At 41.1% G+C, this 19,004-nt stretch overlaps 3 protein-coding genes across 10 annotated transcripts in view; 2 read left to right on the plus strand and 1 right to left on the minus strand.

The window, feature by feature from the left end:
- Nucleotides 1-19,004, plus strand: part of LOC134009067 (zinc finger protein 184-like) — a 66,545-nt gene that overhangs the window by 3,510 nt on the left and 44,031 nt on the right. Inside the window, exons 4-6 of one of the 2 annotated variants that reach the window (XR_009928225.1) lie at nucleotides 17,177-17,199; nucleotides 17,864-18,327; nucleotides 18,590-18,935. Coding sequence is in view for 1 of the 2 variants with exons in the window: in XM_062448754.1 (XP_062304738.1) it covers nucleotides 17,177-17,199; nucleotides 17,864-18,300 (460 nt within the window). In the remaining variant the exon portion in view is untranslated. Of the gene's footprint in view, nucleotides 1-17,176; nucleotides 17,200-17,863; nucleotides 18,442-18,589; nucleotides 18,936-19,004 lie in introns of those variants that run through there. The other variant, XM_062448754.1, reaches the window with a different exon arrangement.
- Nucleotides 10-2,620, plus strand: LOC134009056 (piggyBac transposable element-derived protein 4-like). The gene is made up of 2 exons (XM_062448737.1): nucleotides 10-503; nucleotides 534-2,620. The coding sequence occupies exons 1-2, from the start codon at nucleotides 39-41 to the stop codon at nucleotides 1,746-1,748; spliced, it is 1,680 nt and encodes a 559-aa protein (XP_062304721.1). The 5' UTR covers nucleotides 10-38; the 3' UTR covers nucleotides 1,749-2,620.
- LOC134009035 (zinc finger protein 271-like) overlaps nucleotides 5,292-19,004 on the minus strand; it is a 61,694-nt gene continuing 47,981 nt past the window's right edge. Inside the window, exons 2-6 of one of the 7 annotated variants that reach the window (XM_062448696.1) lie at nucleotides 11,380-11,535; nucleotides 10,536-10,832; nucleotides 9,018-9,353; nucleotides 7,918-8,232; nucleotides 5,292-7,840 (exon numbers count right to left, since the gene is read on the minus strand). In XM_062448696.1, coding sequence (XP_062304680.1) covers nucleotides 5,901-7,840; nucleotides 7,918-8,232; nucleotides 9,018-9,353; nucleotides 10,536-10,701 — 2,757 coding nt within the window. In that variant the 5' untranslated portion in view covers nucleotides 10,702-10,832; nucleotides 11,380-11,535 and the 3' untranslated portion in view covers nucleotides 5,292-5,900. Of the gene's footprint in view, nucleotides 7,841-7,917; nucleotides 8,233-9,017; nucleotides 9,354-10,535; nucleotides 10,833-11,379; nucleotides 11,796-19,004 lie in introns of those variants that run through there. The other 6 variants (XM_062448693.1, XR_009928222.1, XM_062448697.1 and 3 more) reach the window with 6 other exon arrangements.

The raw sequence follows: 19,004 nt of genomic DNA on the forward strand, positions 1-19,004 counted from the left end.
AGAGATTCAGCCACAATTCAAATCTCACATCGGTTACAATGCCTCAGAGTGTGCCAACAAAGCCACTCAAAGGGCTGGACTTGCTCCAGAACATTAACGAGATGGATTCGGAGGGCGAGCAGTGTGGGGAGTTGGAGGGAGAGGACGACAGGGACGACGGGGACGACTCTGATTCAGGCTCAGAAACGGACTCTGAAGTGGAGTGCCCGGGAGACTCGTGGTGGCGAGACACGGCAAGAGACGGCACGGTGTGGGTGGAGCAGACAGTCTCTCGGGGGAGAGTCGGGGAGGAGGGTGGCGCCATGAAAGAAGCCCCCGGCCCCACAAGCTACGCCAAGGAAAACATTGAAAGCCCACTGAGCAGTTTCCTGTGTTTGATTGATACAGAAATGTGGCAGAAGATTCGACAGTACACGGAAGCGGAAGCGGAGCGGAAAAGCGAAACGTTCAAAGTGTCAGACGAGGAAGTGAAGGCGTTCAAAGTGTCGGACGAGGAAGTGAAGGCGTTCAAAGTGTCGGATGAGGAAGTGAAGGCTTTCAAAGTGTCGGACGAGGAATTGAAGGCGTTCGTGGGTCTCGTTTACCTCAGAGGCATCATGGGAGGGACTAGCGTGAAGGTGGACGACTATTGGTCGGCTGACTTGGGAAATCCCCTTTTCAAAGATACAATGTCTCGTCAAAAGTTCAGAGACATCATGCGTTATCTGCGCTTCGACGACAAGAACACAAGGGCTGACCGGCTTGTGACAGACAGGTTTGCAATGATGTCTGAGATATTTGACAATTTTGTGAAAAACAGCATCGCTTGTTACACGCCGGGAGAAAACATCACGATAGACGAGCAGCTTCTCCCCACCAAGGCACGATGTCGTTTCACGCAGTACATGGCCAATAAACAGGACAAATTTGGCATTAAGTTCTGGGTAGCCGCTGATGCGTCAACCAAATACATGTTGAATGCACGGCCCTATCTAGGCAGAGATGACAGCGTCGCGGCTGGGCCGCGGTTTTCCGACAGTGTTGTGATGAGCCTGGTGGAGCCTTTCCTGGGAAAAGGAAGAAATGTAACGACTCACAATTTCTTCCCCTCGTTGGCGCTGGCAAACAACCTTTTGGCGAAGAAAACCACCGTTGTTGGAACAGCGAAGAAAAGCATCAAAGGCATGCCCCGGTGTGCACAGGCACATTCTGAAAGGTTTTCAACCAAGGTGCTGAAGGCTGGAAAAGTCTCGCTCACGGTCTACCAGGCAAAGCCCAAGACAAATGTGTGTATCCTGAGCACAATGCATCAGACTGTTTTAACTGACGATGGCGCCAAGAAACTGCCCAACACTCTTTCCCACTACAAAAGCACCAAGGCTGGCGTAAATGTAATGGACCAGATGGCACGGCAGTACTCAGTAAGGGGAGGCAGCCACCGTTGGCCGGTAGCAGTGTTCTACAACATCTTGGACCTGGCCGCAATTAATGCCCACATCCTGTACACGCAGAGCATGAACGTGAGGATCAGCAGGAGGAAGTTCATCCTTCGGCTGGTGAAGGAGCTGTGTGCTCCTCAGAAGTGGTCCAAGGCGGAGGAGGCTCGGAGGCGGCTTCTGCCCGAGTCTCCCTTCCAGCCTGTGAAACGGAGACGGTGTCAGGTCAACAAATGTTCAGGGAACAAAACTTTTGAGATCTGCCAGGGATGCAAGCGGCTTGTCTGTGGAAAATGCACCAAGAATGCACCAAAGCTGTGCTTGGAGTGTTGACACTGCAGGGTGTGAATCCTGAGCGTGATGCAGTGTTGAGTTGGAGGGGGTTTGGCTTGAGTCAGTCAGGAAATCAGATGATTCACGACCCGGTGCCCAAAAGATCTTCCCACCACGCTTTTCTGTTAATTGTGGTAGATCATTGATTTATCCAAATGCAAGTTTTGTTTTACAGCATTGATTACTGATTTACAGACTTGTACGCATGTCACCTTTGACCTTGTTCGCTGGGTGGAGGGATGCGATAGGTGTGTTTGACTTCATGCAGCGCCGGCGGGCTGCCGAGGCTGGGTCACTGTGACGTAGCCATCAAAGTACCGTGAGATCGATTCGAGAACTGCCGGCTCTGTAGCCGAGCGCATTTTCTCAAGAGCAACTGCACGGGTTCTAATGACGACACTATTTCATGATTGACCAAACTCACACACGACAACTTTGACGCGTGTTTTGTATTTATTCTGTCACCTTCAGTTTCGCCAATGTTCAAATCCGGACCAAACAGTTTAATTTAATTAAATATTTGCCTTTATTGACAGACTGCGATGGCCTACGATTGTTGAAGAAAGTGTTTTAGTCCGCCTCTTCACTAACGGAAAGACTGTTTCCGTTCTGGCGTCAACGCAGCAAACCACGAGAATATGGAAGGTCCGACTTTACGGAGCCGTTTTTAACTCCTCCCCGACTGCAAGCGGCAACTCTCGCTGGTCGTTTCATGCAGCTGATGTCGAACACACCTAATGACAATCTAAATACTTTTGTTTACATTTACAAATGTTAATGTATTGGCAGATCCTTTGCTGTTATAACAATTGTAAAATGCACTGTTAAACTTTAACATTAAATAATTCCTAACTTATTAACTTGTACATTTTGTTTCTTGCAACCTATTATTTCCGTCTTCATTATAAAAGAGCTCTGAGGACTGAAGAGTGCAGGACAAACCAGGTTTTAGTTTGAGCTCAGAGTTCTGAGTTTCCGAGGCCCAGATTCCATGAGTGGACTCACATCTAATCAGAACCAACACAGGCAGGCCAAGGGTGGTTTGCATTTGCAAGAAATAATGGAAGTCACAACTATTGTACACCATCAGAACTACCCTCGGTTTGTACACAATTAGGTAAACTATCCCCTGTTGTAGCAAACATCAGCGCATAAATTGCATTAGAACACAGACACATCTCATCTAAAAATAGCCAGTATACATATCTTTTGATATAAATTTCATATCCTGTAGAACGTTAACCCTTGTGTTATCTTCGGGTCATTCTGACCCATCAGTCATTGTGACCCACTGTCGTATTGCGACAAATTTACCTCATACAAAAACAAAGTGAAGCATTTTCTTTTAACTGTCGGGCTGTCTCAGACCCCCCACATTGCAATGGTTAAAAGAAAATTATTTTTATTTGTTTTTGTATTGGGTGAAATTGGGTAAACACAACGATGGTTCGTTCTGAACCTTTGGGTCATGTGACCCAAAGGCAGCACGAGGGTTAATCAAACCTGCCGTGACGGCCTGTAATCACACTTGAGGAGTGAGTTTACTCAACCACAACGCTTACATTTAAGAATTATGAAACTTCTGTCACTTTCTTACACAAAAAGGCTTAGACTAATCTGCCTGAAATGATGTCTGAACGCTGATGTGTCCATCATTGTAAACTCTACGGTCTCTTATGTGATGCCAGTAAGATCCTGAGTTCAGCTTCAAGTTGTGAGGGAACAGTGATCTATGAACACATACAGTTAGGTCCATAAATATTTGGACATTGACACAATTTTCATCATTTTGGCTCTGTATACCACCACAATGGATTTGAAATGAAACAATCAAGATGTGCTTTAAGTGCAGACTTTCAGCTTTAATTTCAGGGTATTTACATCCAAATCAGGTGAACGGTGTAGGAATTACAACACATTTTATATGTGGCCCCCCCCTTTTTAAGGGACCAAAAATAATTGGACAAACTAACATAATCATAAATCTAATTGTCACTTTTAATACTTGGTTGCAAATCCTTTGCAGTCAATGACAGCCTGAAGTCTGGAACCCATAGACATCACCAGACGCTGGGTTTCGTCCCTGGTGATGCTCTGCCAGGCCTCTACTGCAACTGTCTTCAGTTCCTGCTTGTTCTTGGGGCATTTTCCCTTCAGTTTTGTCTTTAGCAAGTGAAATGCATGCTCAATTGGATTTAGGTCAGGTGATTGACTTGGCCATTGCAGAACATTCCACTTCTTTGCCTTAAAAAACTCTTTGGTTGCTTTCGCAGTATGCTTCGGGTCATTGTCCATCTGCACTGTGAAGCGCCGTCCTATGAGTTCTGAAGCATTTGGCTGAATCTGAGCAGATAATATTGCCCGAAACACTTCAGAATTCATCCTACTGCTTTTGTCAGCAGTCACATCATCGATAAATACAAGGGAACCAGTTCCATTGGCAGCCATACATGCCCACGCCATAACACTACCTCCACCATGCTTCACTGATGAGGTGGTATGCTTTGGATCATGAGCAGTTCCTTCCCTTCTCCATACTCTCTTCCCATCATTCTGGTACAAGTTGATCTTGGTCTCATCTGTCCATAGGATGTTGTTCCAGAACTGTACAGGCTCTTTTAGATGTTTTTTGGCAAACTCTAATCTGGTCTTCCTGTTTTTGAGACTCACCAATGGTTTACATCTTGTGGTGAACCCTCTGTATTTACTCTGGTGAAGTCTTCTCTTAATTGTTGACTTTGACACAGATACGCCTACCTCCTGGAGAGTGTTCTTGATCTGGCCAACTGTTGTGAAGGGGTTTTTCTTCACCAGGGAAAGAATTCTTCTGCCATCCACCACAGTTGTTTTCCGTGGTCTTCCGGGTCTTTTGGTGTTGCTGAGCTCACCAGTGCGTTCTTTCTTTTTAAGAATGTACCAAACAGTTGATTTGGCCACACCTAATGTTTTTGCTATCTCTCTGATAGGTTTGTTTTGATTTTTCAGCCTAACGATGGCTTGCTTCACTGATGGTGACAGCTCTTTGGACTTCATATTGAGAGTTGACAGCAACAGATTCCAAACACAAATACCATACTTGAAATGATCTCTAGACCTTTTATCTGCTCCTTGTCAATGAAATAATGAACTCCCATGAAGGAATAACATATACCTGGCCATGGAACAGCTGAGCAGCCAATTGTCCAATTACTTTTGGTCCCTTAAAAAGGGGGGGGCCACATATCAAATGTGTTGTAATTCCTACACCGTTCACCTGATTTGGATGTAAATACCCTGAAATTAAAGCTGAAAGTCTGCACTTAAAGCATATCTTGATTGTTTCATTTCAAATCCATTGTGGTGGTATACAGAGCCAAAATGATGAAAATTGTGTCAATGTCCAAATATTTATGGACCTAACTGTATGTAGGATGAGACATGTTTGTTGATTACCCATGAGCCTTTGAGGATGTTACAGTTGTGGGAAACCCTGACTCCTCCTGTGCAGGGTATTTCAGCACAAACTCTCACAGAAAACTAGTCTGAAGTCAAAATCCTCTTTTTATTTCATTTACATTTAGTCATTTAGCAGATGCTCTTATCCAGAGCGACTTACAGTAAGTACAGGGACATTCCCCCAAGGCAAGTAGGGTGAAGTGCCTTGCCCAAGGACACAACGTCATTTGGCACGGCTGGGAATCGAACTGGCAACCTTCAGATCACTAGCCCGATTCCCTAACCGTTCAGCCACCTGACTCCAGTTCTCACAGTGTACCGTTATGTTTTCAACCGGTGGCCGAGGGTCGATGAACAAAGTTATAGAAAGGTTTATTGAATTGAGAAATATGTTTATTGCTGCCTTCCAAACTACAGTGTATCATCAGACGATTATTCGATTACAGCAGTCATGGTATTGTCCATAGGGGGCGCTGTTGAAACAAAAACAGTAAAACAAGATATTTCAAAACAAGACTGAACATATTGAAACAAATGAAACTAAATGTTTAGTTACATTCCTGACACTGCTAAGGTTTACCTCCTGTGGGTCATCATATGTGCAACTAGATTAGACTTTTGACTACATCTTTTGTGACATTCCTGACTGTGATATGGTTTCTCCTGTGTGTGTCCCCATGTAACGAATCAAAATGGATTTTCTGATTAAAAGTTTTGTTACATTGTTGACACTGGTGTATTGTTTTCTGTGTGACTTCCCTGTGGTCTATTGTCTCTTGGAAGAGCCTCATTGTTTGGCGTTCTGTTCTGTAAAAGTATCACTTCTCCATGTTCCCCCTCCAAACTCTGAGCTGCAGGACAGTCTGGAGCTACAACAAAGATTGGTTTGTCATATGGGACAAGGGGCGATTTAGATTTATATCTAAAAGTTGTGTTACGTTGTTGACACTGATATGGTTTTTCTCCTGTGTGTATTCTCATGTGTTTAACAAGATTACTTTTGTGAGCACATTGTTTGTTACATTGTTGACACTGAAAAGGTTTCTCTCCTGTGTGTGTTCTCATGTGATCAACAAGATTACCTTTTTTAACAAATCGTTTGTTACATTGTTGACATTGATATGGTTTCTCTCCTGTATGTGTTATCATGTGATCAACAAGAATACATTTGTAAGCATATTGTTTGTTACAATGTAGACACTGAAAAGGTTTCTCTCCTGTGTGTGATCTCATGTGATCAACAAGAATACCTTTGTGAGCATATCGTTTGTTACATTTTTGACACTGATATGGTTTCTCTCCTGTGTGTGTTCTCATGTGTTTAACAAGACTACCTTTTTTAGCAAATCGTTTGTTACATTGTTGACACTGTGGCTTCTCTCCTGTGTGTGTTCTCAAGTGATCAACAAGAATACTTTTGACAGAAAATCGTTTGTTACATTGTTGACATTGAAAAGATTTCTCTCCTGTGTGTGTTCTCATGTGTTCAACAAGAACACCTTTGTGAGCAAATTGTTTGTTACATTGTTGACACTGATATGGTTTCTCTCCTGTGTGAGTTCTCATGTGTTTAACAAGATTACATTTGTGGGCACATCTTTTCTTACATAATTGACACTGATATGGTTTCTCTCCTGTGTGTGTTCTCATGTGTACAACAAGATTACCTTTTTTAGCAAATCGTTTTATACATTGTTGACACTGATATGGTTTCTCTTCTGTGTGTGTTATGTGATCAACAAGAATACTTTTGTAATCATATTGTTGACACTGATATTGTTTCTCTCCTGTGTGTGTTCTCATGTGTTTATCAAGATTACCTTTGAGAGCACATTGTTTGTTACATTGTTGACACTGAAAAGGTTTCTGTCCTGTATGTGTTCTCATGTGATCAACAAGATTACCTTTGTGAGCAAATTGTTTGTTACATTGTTGACACTGATGTGGTTTCTCTCCTGTGTGTGTTTTCAGGTGATCAACAAGAACACTTTTTTGAGCAAATCGTTTGTTACATTGTTCACACTGAAAAGGTTTCTCTCCTGAGTGTGTTCTCATGTGTTTAAGAAGAGCACTTTTGAAAGCAAATTGTCTCTTACATTGTTGACACTGATGAGGTTTCTCTCCTGTGTGTGCTTTTTCAATGTGTTTAAGAAGAGCACTTTTGTCAGCAAATCGTCTCTTACATTGTTGACACTGAAGAGGTTTCTCTTCTGTGTGACTTCCCTGTGGTCTATTGTCCCTTGGAAGAGCCTCATTGTTTTGTGTTCTGTTCTGTAAAAGCATCACTCCTCCATGTTCCTCCTCCTCCAAACTCTGAGCTGTAGGACAGTCTGGAGCTACAACAGAGAGGGGCTGAGAGTCACTGCCTGGTTCTGGTGCAGCAGAGTCTTGTACATGAGGCTCTGCTTTGATTTGCTCCTCAGTTGTGTTGGTGTGTAGACAGTCTCCTTCTCTGTCCTCCACTTTAACAATCTGGACAAGATGTGAACATTGATCAGGAGGGCTTCTCTGAGACTCATGTTTTACATAGAGAAAAGTGAGTCTGGGGTCTTTGGTTTCAGACTGCAGTCCTTGGAGCTGCTCTTCCTCCTGACTGGTCCACTGCTCCTGTTCCTCTTTAATCTGTGGGGGCTCTGGGAGAGAGAGCTGCTGCACATCTGGAGGAAGGAAAACACATAAGTTTACCTTCTTGTCATCATTCTGCAACCATAACATGAATGTATTAATATCAAACCTGTTCGGTTTAGCTTGATCTCAGGTTGAGTAACAACGTCAAACAGCCGTTGTATCCGCTTCCTCTCCTCCTCGGAACGGGAGATTTCTTCTTGGTACTCAGTAAACCTTATTTCAATGGCCCCGAAAATCTCTGAAGCTGCTGTTGTTAATCTCTCACTGAGAAATGCTCTGATATGCAAGTTGGAGTCCCTGGTGAAGATGGAGTCTGTAGTTTCAGACTGCAGTCCTTGGAGCTGCTCTTCCTCCTGACTGGTCCACAGCTCCTGTTCCTCTTTAATCTGTGGGGGCTCCAGGACAGAGAGCTGCTGCACTTCTGGGGGAAGAAGAGGCAAGAAAAGTTAGATTTAGCTTCTGTAGGGACAGTTTGGTTGGTTGATTATCATTCTGTCACTAAATCAGTTCAGTTGTGCCAAAAATGGTAGCTTAATATCTCTGGCTTCTGAAAAATAGAGCAGTTGAAAAGAAACAATGTAGGTCTAAATGTAGACTCTGGCGTGGTTTGTATGTTAAACATGTTCTGTTCTGCAGAAGGTTGTAAACAGTGAACATCTGAAGCAGGTTTATATCCAAGTAGGCTTACACATACAGGGAATCTGCTTTGGTCTGATGGCGCATAACTATGAAGGGCAAACACAGACGTGCAAAAATGAAACAGTGCAAAATACAGTGACCCTCCAAATGGAGGGAATCTGCCTCAAGAAGACTGTTTGGATCTAAACATCACTGTCTAGAAGACGGATGGTCCAGCAGCATGAACCAACCTTTCTAATTTAGCTACCCCCCTCTTACATGACAACGATTCTTAACCCTTGTGTTATCTTCGGGTCGTTCTGACCCATCAGTCATTGTGACCCACCGTCGTATTGCGACAACTTTACCGCATACAAAAACAAAGTGAAGCATTTTCTTTTAACCGTTGGGCTGTCTCAGACCCCCCACATTGCGAAGGTTAAAAGAAAATTATTTTTATTTGGTTTTGTATTGGGTAAAATTGGGTAAACACAACGATGGTTCGTTATGAACCTTTGGGTCATGTGACCCGAAGGCAGCACGAGGGTTAACACATATGATGATAACATGAATGTATGAATATCAAACCTGTTCGGTTTAGCTTGATCTCAGGTTGAGTAACAACGTCAAACAGCCGTTGTATCCGCTTCCTCTCCTTCTCGGAACGAGAGATTTCGTCTTTGTACTCAGAAAACATGATTTCAACGCCCTCAAAAATCTCCAAAGCAGCCATTGTTAGTCTCTCACTTAAAAATTCTTGGATCGCGTTTAATTTAGACATTTTATCATTCAAACACTCTCTGGTGAAGATGGAGGATGTAGTTTCAGACTGCAGTCCTTGGAGCTGCTCTTCCTCCTGACTGGTCCACAGCTCCTGTTCCTCTTTAATCTGTGGGGGCTCTGGGAGAGAGAGCTGCTGCACATCTGGGGAACGAGATCAGTTATATTTAGACACCATTATTTTGCAATCCAACATGTTTGACAGCTAAAAATATGCCATTTAAAACCAAACACTGTGAAATGGAAGGGATCTTCAAATCAAACGTAGGTTGAGGGCGGTCAGAGTGCTGAGCGGTTAGTGAATCAGGCTATTAATCAGAAGGTTTCTGGTTTGATTCCGGGCCGTGCAAAATGAAGTTTTGTCCTTGGGAAAGGCACTTCACCCTACTTGCCTCGGGGGAATGTCCCTGTACTTACTGTAAGTCACTCTGGATCAGAGCAAATTTTTAGCGTGAGCTCACAGCTAGCTGTCAGCTAAGCTGTCAGATGTGTTTATACTCACTGAAAGAACATGAAGGGAAGGGAAACTACTCTGATTATTGTTGATGTCAGTGCTGCTAGTGAGCACTTCAGCTTTCTGCTAGAGCTTTAGCTGCTCCGTTTTAGAGCTAGCTGCTACCTGGATTGTCCTACAGAAGGTTTACAGAAGATCTACGACTCCAACTATTATTATGCTATCCATTACAACAATAGTAGGAGAATTAGCCTTTGAAAAGATATTCCATCCTTTTGACACATAAGATCTGACACCTTATGGTGTTAGAGATCAGGTATTTTGCAGTGTTGTGGTACTTGTACTGTGAGTGTGTCTGTGCACGGCATCTCAGTTTACTTGGCTTTTCTAAAAATATTTCAAAACAATCAATGATGGAGGTGCAGTTCTTAAGGTCATTTCTGAAACACATTGGGAGACTATTTGGAATACGTTTTTTTGGGGACCGTAAGATTAAATTCTAAATTTCCATTGGGATTAATAAAGTATCCATCAATCAATCAAATCTGATAATCTGAAAAACATTCAATCTAATGTGCTATTGAACACTGACGACAGTTGACTTAGATATTACAAAAAACTACTCTAAAAAGTAAAGCGGCACATTAAGCCTCAGTCTCATAAATGTTAGGATCAAACATTGGAATGGGGTCATTGATTGTCCAACTTTAAGATATTCTGAAATAAACAAAACAATTAAATTGGCAAAGGATGGAAGAGCTGTGAGTTCCAGCACCATGGTGTCAAATCCCTGAATGCCTCCTCATTCAAGGCCCGCTCCTCTGCCCTGGCCCTCAACTCACGGACCACAGCTCGGAGCCGAGCACACTCACTTTCCAGTGCTGACATCGTAGCAAGGCAGGATGGATTCACGCGCGGTTCTACGATGCCAGGGCCTGTGTCTTTTGAATAGTTGTGGTCAGTGTGATGGTCAGTGTTAGTGACCTCCTCTACGTCGGTTGTTGAAGGGTCGGCCACACTGCCGCAGGTCTCACGCATCTTGCGTTTAATCAGCTGAGTCTGTTGAAACCTTTTGAAGGCGTAATGTTGCTTTTCCGTCTCTCTCACAGAGGTGTGTGCAAAAAGACTGGGCACAAAGTCGGGGCTCAAAGGATTGTTCTGTTTTGCTCCTAAAATGTCAGAGCATAGTAAAATAAAGGATTACATGTGTGAGACATTGTCCCACCTGAGTAAATCTCTCTCTTATAACCTATGTAGGTTGTAATAAGGGACAGATAAGGAAAATGGGATGTTTAAAATTACTGGGTTTAGCCCAATAATTAGTTCCTTTTAACTGCTAGGATAGAACTAAGCAAATGATGGCTGACAAATATTTTCATTAAGTTACTACATGGGCATAAACAAAGGGGCTGGCATAGGGACTTGCATAGGTAGACCGAAAAATTTACTTTCATATCATCCTACTTTCAGGATTTGTGTTTATGTGAAATATAGGTTTAAAGGAGAACTCCGGCCAATTTGTACGTGAATCTTGATCGCTATAAATATGCGAGTATATAAGGCACTATGTACCAGCTACCATCTGCTAGCAGCTAATACAACACAACGCATTACAGAGGGGCTGAAAGGTGTGATTTTTTTTCTCGGTTCTCCAAACGTAATTTTATAGCTCTTGTTGTTAGCCCCTGCTGCTACTAAATTGAGGCGAAGGCTTACCTGACACAAAGTGTTCATTGCATAGTAAGGTGTGAGACGTAGGTGTCCAATGATCTCTTCGAATGACAGCTAACCACTTCTTTCTTCTTTCCTTTTCTTTTGGTATAGAATAAAATACCAGTCCGGGGTTCCTCTTTCGGCTGTTGTTGCAGCCAACTGCACAACATATTGCAGGCATGACTGAGACCGAGTAGGTCGGAATGATGGCGGCGCAAAGCTACAGCAACGTCATGTGAACCGAACGAATACACACATCTGTTATATATCCGTCTGTATCCTGTAGGCTATTCGCAGATCTGTTATATATTTGCAAATGTTTTTTTGAGTTTGCAAATGTTTTTTTCGGATTGTGTATTTTTCGATTGTTACTCTATTCACACAATAAACACCGAGACAAATCTATCTCGATATCAAACCTGTTCTAAAGTCCAAGAGGCTAGCTCTTCCGCTTCCGGTACGTTGCTTATATCATGTCGAAATATCAAGATTTTCCGGTGATTATAGTTCCCCTACCCTATTTACATAACTTTATTGATACCTTAACTTAATTTTAATTTACTGTAACTGGACATTGAAAAACTATTGTAGGGGGGCGAAATACAGGAACTGGGCACAAATAACTGGTCTGGAAAGTTCAGCATAGAGGTCAGCATATCTGACAAGTAGCAGCCGATTCTGATTCTGTCAGATATGGTGACCTCTGTGGTACTGGCTCTGTGATGACTCCAAATAAGAAAACATCTGTCCAGATTAATGGGAAGGAATGACATAACTACCCGAAACAATGTTTTGAAGTTTAACTCATTTATTAAGCAGTTACAGTGGGGTCACATATTCTGACACCAATGTGCTGGTCCATTAAATATTTAGTTATTTATTTTCTTTCCAGTAGAATATGTTGCTTATTACAAATGTAACTTGTGCATGCAGTCACAAAGAAATACATGTTTAGAAACTTTTCAGAGAAAATGTACCTTAATATATTTTATTTACTTTCAGATAAACATATGTTACTATGCCTGAGGTGGTTAATATGGTCAGTCAACAGCGTTTTACTCTTTCTCCTTAGGAAGCAATAACAAACCGTGAATAATCATACTTTTGGTGCAACACTGGCCATCTTCTCGTTGTTTAACCCTTGTGTTATCTTCGGGTCGTTCTGACCCATCAGTCATTGTGACCCACCGTCGTATTGCGACAACTTTACCGCATACAAAAACAAAGTGAAGCATTTTCTTTTAACCGTTGGGCTGTCTCAGACCCCCCACATTGCGAAGGTTAAAAGAAAATTATTTTTATTTGGTTTTGTATTGGGTAAAATTGGGTAAACACAACGATGGTTCGTTATGAACCTTTGGGTCATGTGACCCGAAGGCAGCACGAGGGTTAAGATGGCGTGTTGAGTTGAATTAAACTACAAGCCCACTTGTATCAGGACCTGCTCCGGTGTTCATGAAGTTTTCTCTTGTTGCTTGGTTGAGCTAAATTAGATTTATATAATCACGTGTGTTAGCTTATAGTGTAGGCTACTCTACCCACTTTCCATGAGCATAAGTAAATTAAAATTTTACAAGGTGGCATAATGGCAACAAAAAAGAGAAAATGTTATTTTAGTTAAGACTGGGCTAGGACAGGTTATGTTTTAGTGTTGGTAACATGTCCCACATTGTCCCACACAAACTTAGTAATTAAGTAAATTTAGTTTAGTAGTTTAGTAAATAAATAAAAAAATTAGTAACCGTTTCACATTTGGTTTGTTTGATGGTGGTCACCCTAGCCGGGAGACATATCTTAAACGAACATTTAGGTTGTTTTCTTCAAAATAAGGCCTATGCATAGGCGTCCATTTTAAAACATAGGCCTATACATTTTGAGAAAACAGTAGTAGCGGTTATCATGAACGTTGGTTGCAATCTGCCATTAAAAGCGAGAAAAGAGGAATATAGGCCTACAGAAGGAGATCAGCGACTGGGAACGAAGCCTGTTTTAAATGTCATAAACTTTAGCACGCCAGAAAGTCAGGGACGCCAAGTTCACCAACAAAACGGACTACGGTTAGTGTCGAACCATAAATTCACACTCAGATTAGTTAGGAAGATACAACAGAGTTGTCCTATAGTAACAAGTGCTTCAGCCGCCAGTGATGGAAAACAATTTAAACTGTCTGATAGCAGACAAATCACATTGATGGGTTTGAGTGATGCTATATGCAATAAATAATTCAAAAAAGCACCATTATACGTATTTAAATATGTAGCATTGGGTTCAATACAAGAGGATATCAATACAGTTATGTAAATAGGGGGGGAACTATAATCACAGAATATTGGTAAATCTTGATGTTGTTTACATCCGGCATGAATTGGGCTACGTACCGGAAACGGAAAAACTAGCTTCTAGGGCTAGCTAGTTGTGTAGCTAGTAGACAAAGAGTAAGTTATTTGAAGTAGAGTAGCTAGCAGTTAGGAAGCTTAAGGGTCAACTCCGTTGAGCAAAGTTCGAAAATGTCTAAATATATCCGTGAGACACTAGCAATATAGCGCTGGAGATTTTCGGTAGAGTTGAAAAAACGCTTCTTGAGTAGGCTACAAAGAAGAAATCTGATTCCACAGAGGAGATTGCACGGCTACTAAGGGTGTTATACTCAACACGAGATCAAGCTACACCGAACAGGTTTGATATCGAGTTAGATTTGTCTCTATATTATTTGTGTGCAACAGTCCGTGTGTAAATGTGTAACCTGTAAATCGAAAATTACACAATACGAAAAAAACATTTCCTAAATCACAAAAACATTAGAAAATATAAAACGGATCTGCCAATATAACCTACAAACACTATTTGTAAACACTACTAAAAAAATATGGCCGTATATGAAAGAGATGTTTGAAGACAGTAGTAATGGCTACTTTTTACTTGTCAGAGTCAAGTCAAAGCCCACACTTCTTTACTTTAACCCTTGTGTTATCTTCGGGTCATTCTGACCCGTCAGTCATTGTGACCCACCGTTGTATTGCGACAACTTTACCTCATACAAAAACAAAGTGAAGCATTTCCTTTTAACCGTTGGGCTGTCTCAGACCCCCCACATTGCGAAGGTTAAAAGAAAATTATTTCTATTGGTTTTTGTATTGGGTAAAATTGGGTAAACACAACGATGGTTCGTTATGAACCTTTGGGTCATGTGACCCGAAGGCAGCACAAGGGTTAACTTGAGTGTAGTCAATACTATCTACGTAGACCTACATTTCAGCTGTCATGAGACATAAAAGGAACTGTCGTCTTGTCTCTTCTGTTCCCCAAAAGTGCAGCAGCTCTATGGAAGCAAATCAGTGACATAATGTTTTGAATTTTAAAAAGCATAGAATACTTAATATTGAAATTTAAACAAGACCTAATTCTCATATGAATATATTTCAATGTAAAATAAAATTCAGGTTGCTCAAATTCGAGCATAAAAAATCAGATTGTAACATCCGGAATACCAAGGATAGGTAGAGTAATGGAGCAATAGAGAAGAGAGAACGCATGATGACTACCAGGGAAAACAACCATGCTTCGGTGAGTCCGATGTGATCAAATCTTGCATTAAGGCTCGATTGCTCTACCTATCCTTGATATCCCGGATGTTACAATCAGAACTTTTTCAGATCGAAATTTTTCGGCTCTAATTTGATAGGCTCAAAACATTTTGGCTTTGGCTTTTAGGTTCGAATTTGATTATTACGGATTCAATGCCTTTTAAAATTCAAAACATTATGCAAGGGTTACTACTGTCTGTGTCACGCGGGTAACTGGACCTTACTTTATATAATTACATGAATATAATTTTTGATGGCGACAATTTCAAACATCTCTCTCATATATGGCCATATTTTTTTTGTTTTGTAGGTTATATTCGCAGATTCGTTTTATATTTGCAAATGCTCATTACTCTACCTATCCTTGGTATCCCGGATGTTACAATCTGAATTTAAGATCGAATTTGAGCAACCTGAATTTTATTTTACGTTAAAATATATTCATTTGAGAATTCGGTCTTGTTTAAATGTCAATATTAATATTCAATGCCTTTTAAAATTCTAAACATTATGTCACTGATTTGCTTCCATAGCTATCTCTCCAGGAGCCCCCACAGATTAAAGAGGAACAGGAGCTGTGGACCAGTCAGGAGGAAGAGCAGCTCCAAGGACTGAAAGCTGAAACTACAGATTCTCTAGATTTCCCAAAAGGAGTCTTGAGGTTTCAGTGTCAACATGTCTAAATTAAATATGATCAGACATTTTTTAAGTGAGAGACTAACAATGGCGGCTTTGGAGATTTTCGAGGTCGTTGAAGTAACGTTTGCTGAGTGCCAAGACGAAATCTCTCGTTCCAAGAAGGAGAATGCGCGGCTACAACAGCTGTTGGATGTTGTCACTCAACCTAATATCACGTTACACAGAACAGGTTTGATATTCATACATTCATGTTATCATCTTCTGTGCGTAGAATCGTTGTCATGTAAGAGGGGAGTAGCTAAATTAGAAAGGTTGGTTTGTGCTGCTATACCAACTTTCTTCTTGAAAGTGATGTTTAGATCCAATCATAGTCTTCTTGAAGCAGATTCTCTCCATTTGGGGTAACGAGAGGTCCACCTTAACACCTATTACCTGCTAAGAGCACCTTAATGTCTACAGACATTGTTTGATTTCAATTGGTATGTTTTTAGCTGTCAGGGATGTTAGGATGCCAGGGTTCCTTCGGGTTCTTAAAAAGTCTAAAATTCGGAACTTTAAATTTAAGGCCTTAAAATGTCTTAAAAACGGCCAGATTTTCATCCGAGGTCTTAAATTTCATTTAGTCAGGTCTAAAAAAGGTTTTACCCTCGTTCATTTCCAGAACCGCTGGCCGCAGAAAGTTATGACAAAGTAGCAAAAAAAGTATTGAGTCGCAGCCTACAAAGCGGAGCTCTACAAACGAAACCAGCAGAACGCTGCCCTCAGAACGTTGGTTCGGTGTGTTGTAGTTCTTTCTGGGGGATATTGGTGTTGGTATGTACACGGTGATAAAACTACAAATCCTGTTATAAATGCAATACCTGCCCGCGAAATAGGTCTGCGCTTCCACAGAGTTTGTTAAAGTTCAGCTACGTGTGAAAAATGGGAAAGTGTACTTTCAACGAGACATGGCTAGATCACAGCGATTTCCGCTGTGGTTACAAGCGAAAAAATATTCAAAAATTACTAATGTGATTGTTTTATCTGTAAATTAAATTTATGCTTTTTCAATGACTGAATTCATTGAAATAAAATGTTTTTTTCAGAATTTCTTTGATTTGAATATTTTTTGGGGTGATGCGTTGTGTAGGTCTTAAATTTCAATCTTTATGGTTTTAAAATGTCTTAAAAAGGTCTTAAATTCGACTTTCTGAAACCTGCAAGAACCCTGGGGTGCAGAATGATGACAAGAAGGTAAACTTATGTTTTTTCCTTCCTCCAGATGTGCAGCAGCTCTCTCTCCCAGAGCCCCCACAGATTAAAGAGGAACAGGAGCTGTGGACCAGTCAGGAGGAAGAGCAGCTCCAAGGACTGCAGTCTGAAACCACAGACTCCATACTCAATTCTCTCAGTGTGAAATGTGATTCTGATCAAGATGGCTCTGTTGAATGTTCACATCTTGACCAAGCTGTCGAAGTGGAGATCAGAGAAGGAGACTGTCTACCCACCAACACAACTGAGAAGCAAATAAAAGCAGAGCCTCATGTACAACACTCTGCAGTACCAGAACCTGGCAGTGACTCTCAGCCCCTCTCTGTTGTAGCTCCAGACTGTCCTGCAGCTCAGAGTTTGAAGGAAGAGGAACATGGAGGAGTGATGCTTTTACAGAACAGAACACAAAACAATGAAGCTCTTCCAAGTGACAATAGACCACAGGGAAGTCACACAGGAGAGAAACCTCATCAGTGTCAACAATGTAAGAAACAATTTGCTTTCAAAAGTGCTCTTCATAAACACATGAGAACACACTCAGGAGAGAGACCTTTTCAGTGTCAACAATGTAACAAACGATTTGCTCGAAAAAGTGTTCTTGTTGATCACATGAGAACACACACAGGAGAGAAACCATATCAGTGTCAACAATGTAACAAACAATTTGGTCACAAAAGTAATCTGGTTGATCACATGAAAACACATACAGGAGAGAAACCTTTTCAATGTCAACAATGTAACAAACGATATGCTCTCAAAGGTAATCTTGATAAACACATGAGAACACACACAGGAGAGAAGCCTTTTCAATGTCAACAATGTAACAAACGATGTTCTCACAAAGGTAATCTTGTTAAACACATGAGAACACACACAGGAGAGAAACCATAGCAGTGTTAAAAATGTAACAACTTTTAGATATAAATCTAAATTGTTCCTTGTCTCATATGACAAACCAATCTCTGTTGTAGCTCCAGACTGTCCTGCAGCTCAGAGTTTGAAGGAGGAGGAACATGGAGGAGTGATGCTTTTACAGAACAGAACACAAAACAATGAGGCTCTTCCAAGGGACAATAGACCACAGGGAAGTCACACAGGAAAAACAATACATCAGTGTCAACAATGTAACAAACGATTTGCTGACAAAGGTAATCTTGTTAGTCACATTAAAAGACACAAAGGAGGGAAACCTTTTCAGTGTCAACAATGTTACAAACAATTTGCTCAGAAAGGTACTCTTGTTGATCACATGAGAACACACACAGGAGAGAAACCTTTTCAGTGTCAACAATGTAACAAACGATTTGCTCACAAAAGTACTCTTGTTAGTCACATGAGAACACACACAGGAGAAAAACCTTATCAGTGTCAACAATGTAACAAACGATTTGCTCACAAAATAAGTATTGTTGGTCACATGAAGACACACAGGAGAGATACCATATTGTGAATGATGTAATGTTTTATGCCAGAAGACCAGTTTGGTTTATCTAATGATAAATGATATCAGTTTGAATTGATTTCCTGTCAGGTGGGTATTTATATGCTTTGCTTCCTCCTTGTTGTATGTGCTGGTGCCAAGCAAGGAGCACCTTCCACCTTAGATACTGTTACCTTCCACCTTAGATACCGTTACCTTCCACCTTAGGTATTTTCTAAAATGTTTTGAAATGTTGAAAATAATGTTTCTAAAGGTTTTTAAATGGTTTGAAAAATATTTTCTAAAAAAAGTTTTGAAAGGTTGAATGACAGATTTCCCTAGAGGCCTGAGGAAGACTGATGTGTAGATGACACTGAACATAGGAGGGGGGAAACTCTTTTCACAGGTAAATCTGTTCCCCACATAATGATCACAGTAACATACATCACCAGTATCACTATTGCTTTATAAATGACCAGACTGTAATGTACAGGGGGGGAAGCACTTTCCTCAGGCCTCCAGGGAAATCAGTTCCCCCTGTGTTCTCAGTGTAAAAGACTCTTGTGCTCTGCTTTACTCTACTCCGTTTTAGGCTTTTCTTCTCCCCTCTTTCCTCTTCTCTCTCCTCTTCTTACACCGTGTGTGGGGAAAAAAAGTTTAGAAAAGTGGAAAATAATATTTTTTCAAAAGGTTTTGAAAGGTTGAAAATAAGTTTTCGAAAAATAATTAATAAA

The sequence above is a fragment of the Osmerus eperlanus genome, chromosome 22 (assembly GCF_963692335.1).
Source record: "Osmerus eperlanus chromosome 22, fOsmEpe2.1, whole genome shotgun sequence".
Classification (NCBI taxonomy): Eukaryota; Metazoa; Chordata; class Actinopteri; order Osmeriformes; family Osmeridae; genus Osmerus; species Osmerus eperlanus.

What these genes read in the sequence shown, in the direction of transcription:
- LOC134009056 (XM_062448737.1), top strand. Translation starts at nt 39, where the DNA reads ATGCCTCAGAGTGTGCCAACAAAGCCACTCAAAGGGCTGGACTTGCTC. An exon ending in TGTCGGACGAGGAAGTGAAG is followed by an intron (nt 504 to 533) that starts GCGTTCAAAGTG and finishes GAGGAAGTGAAG; the next exon opens with GCTTTCAAAGTGTCGGACGA.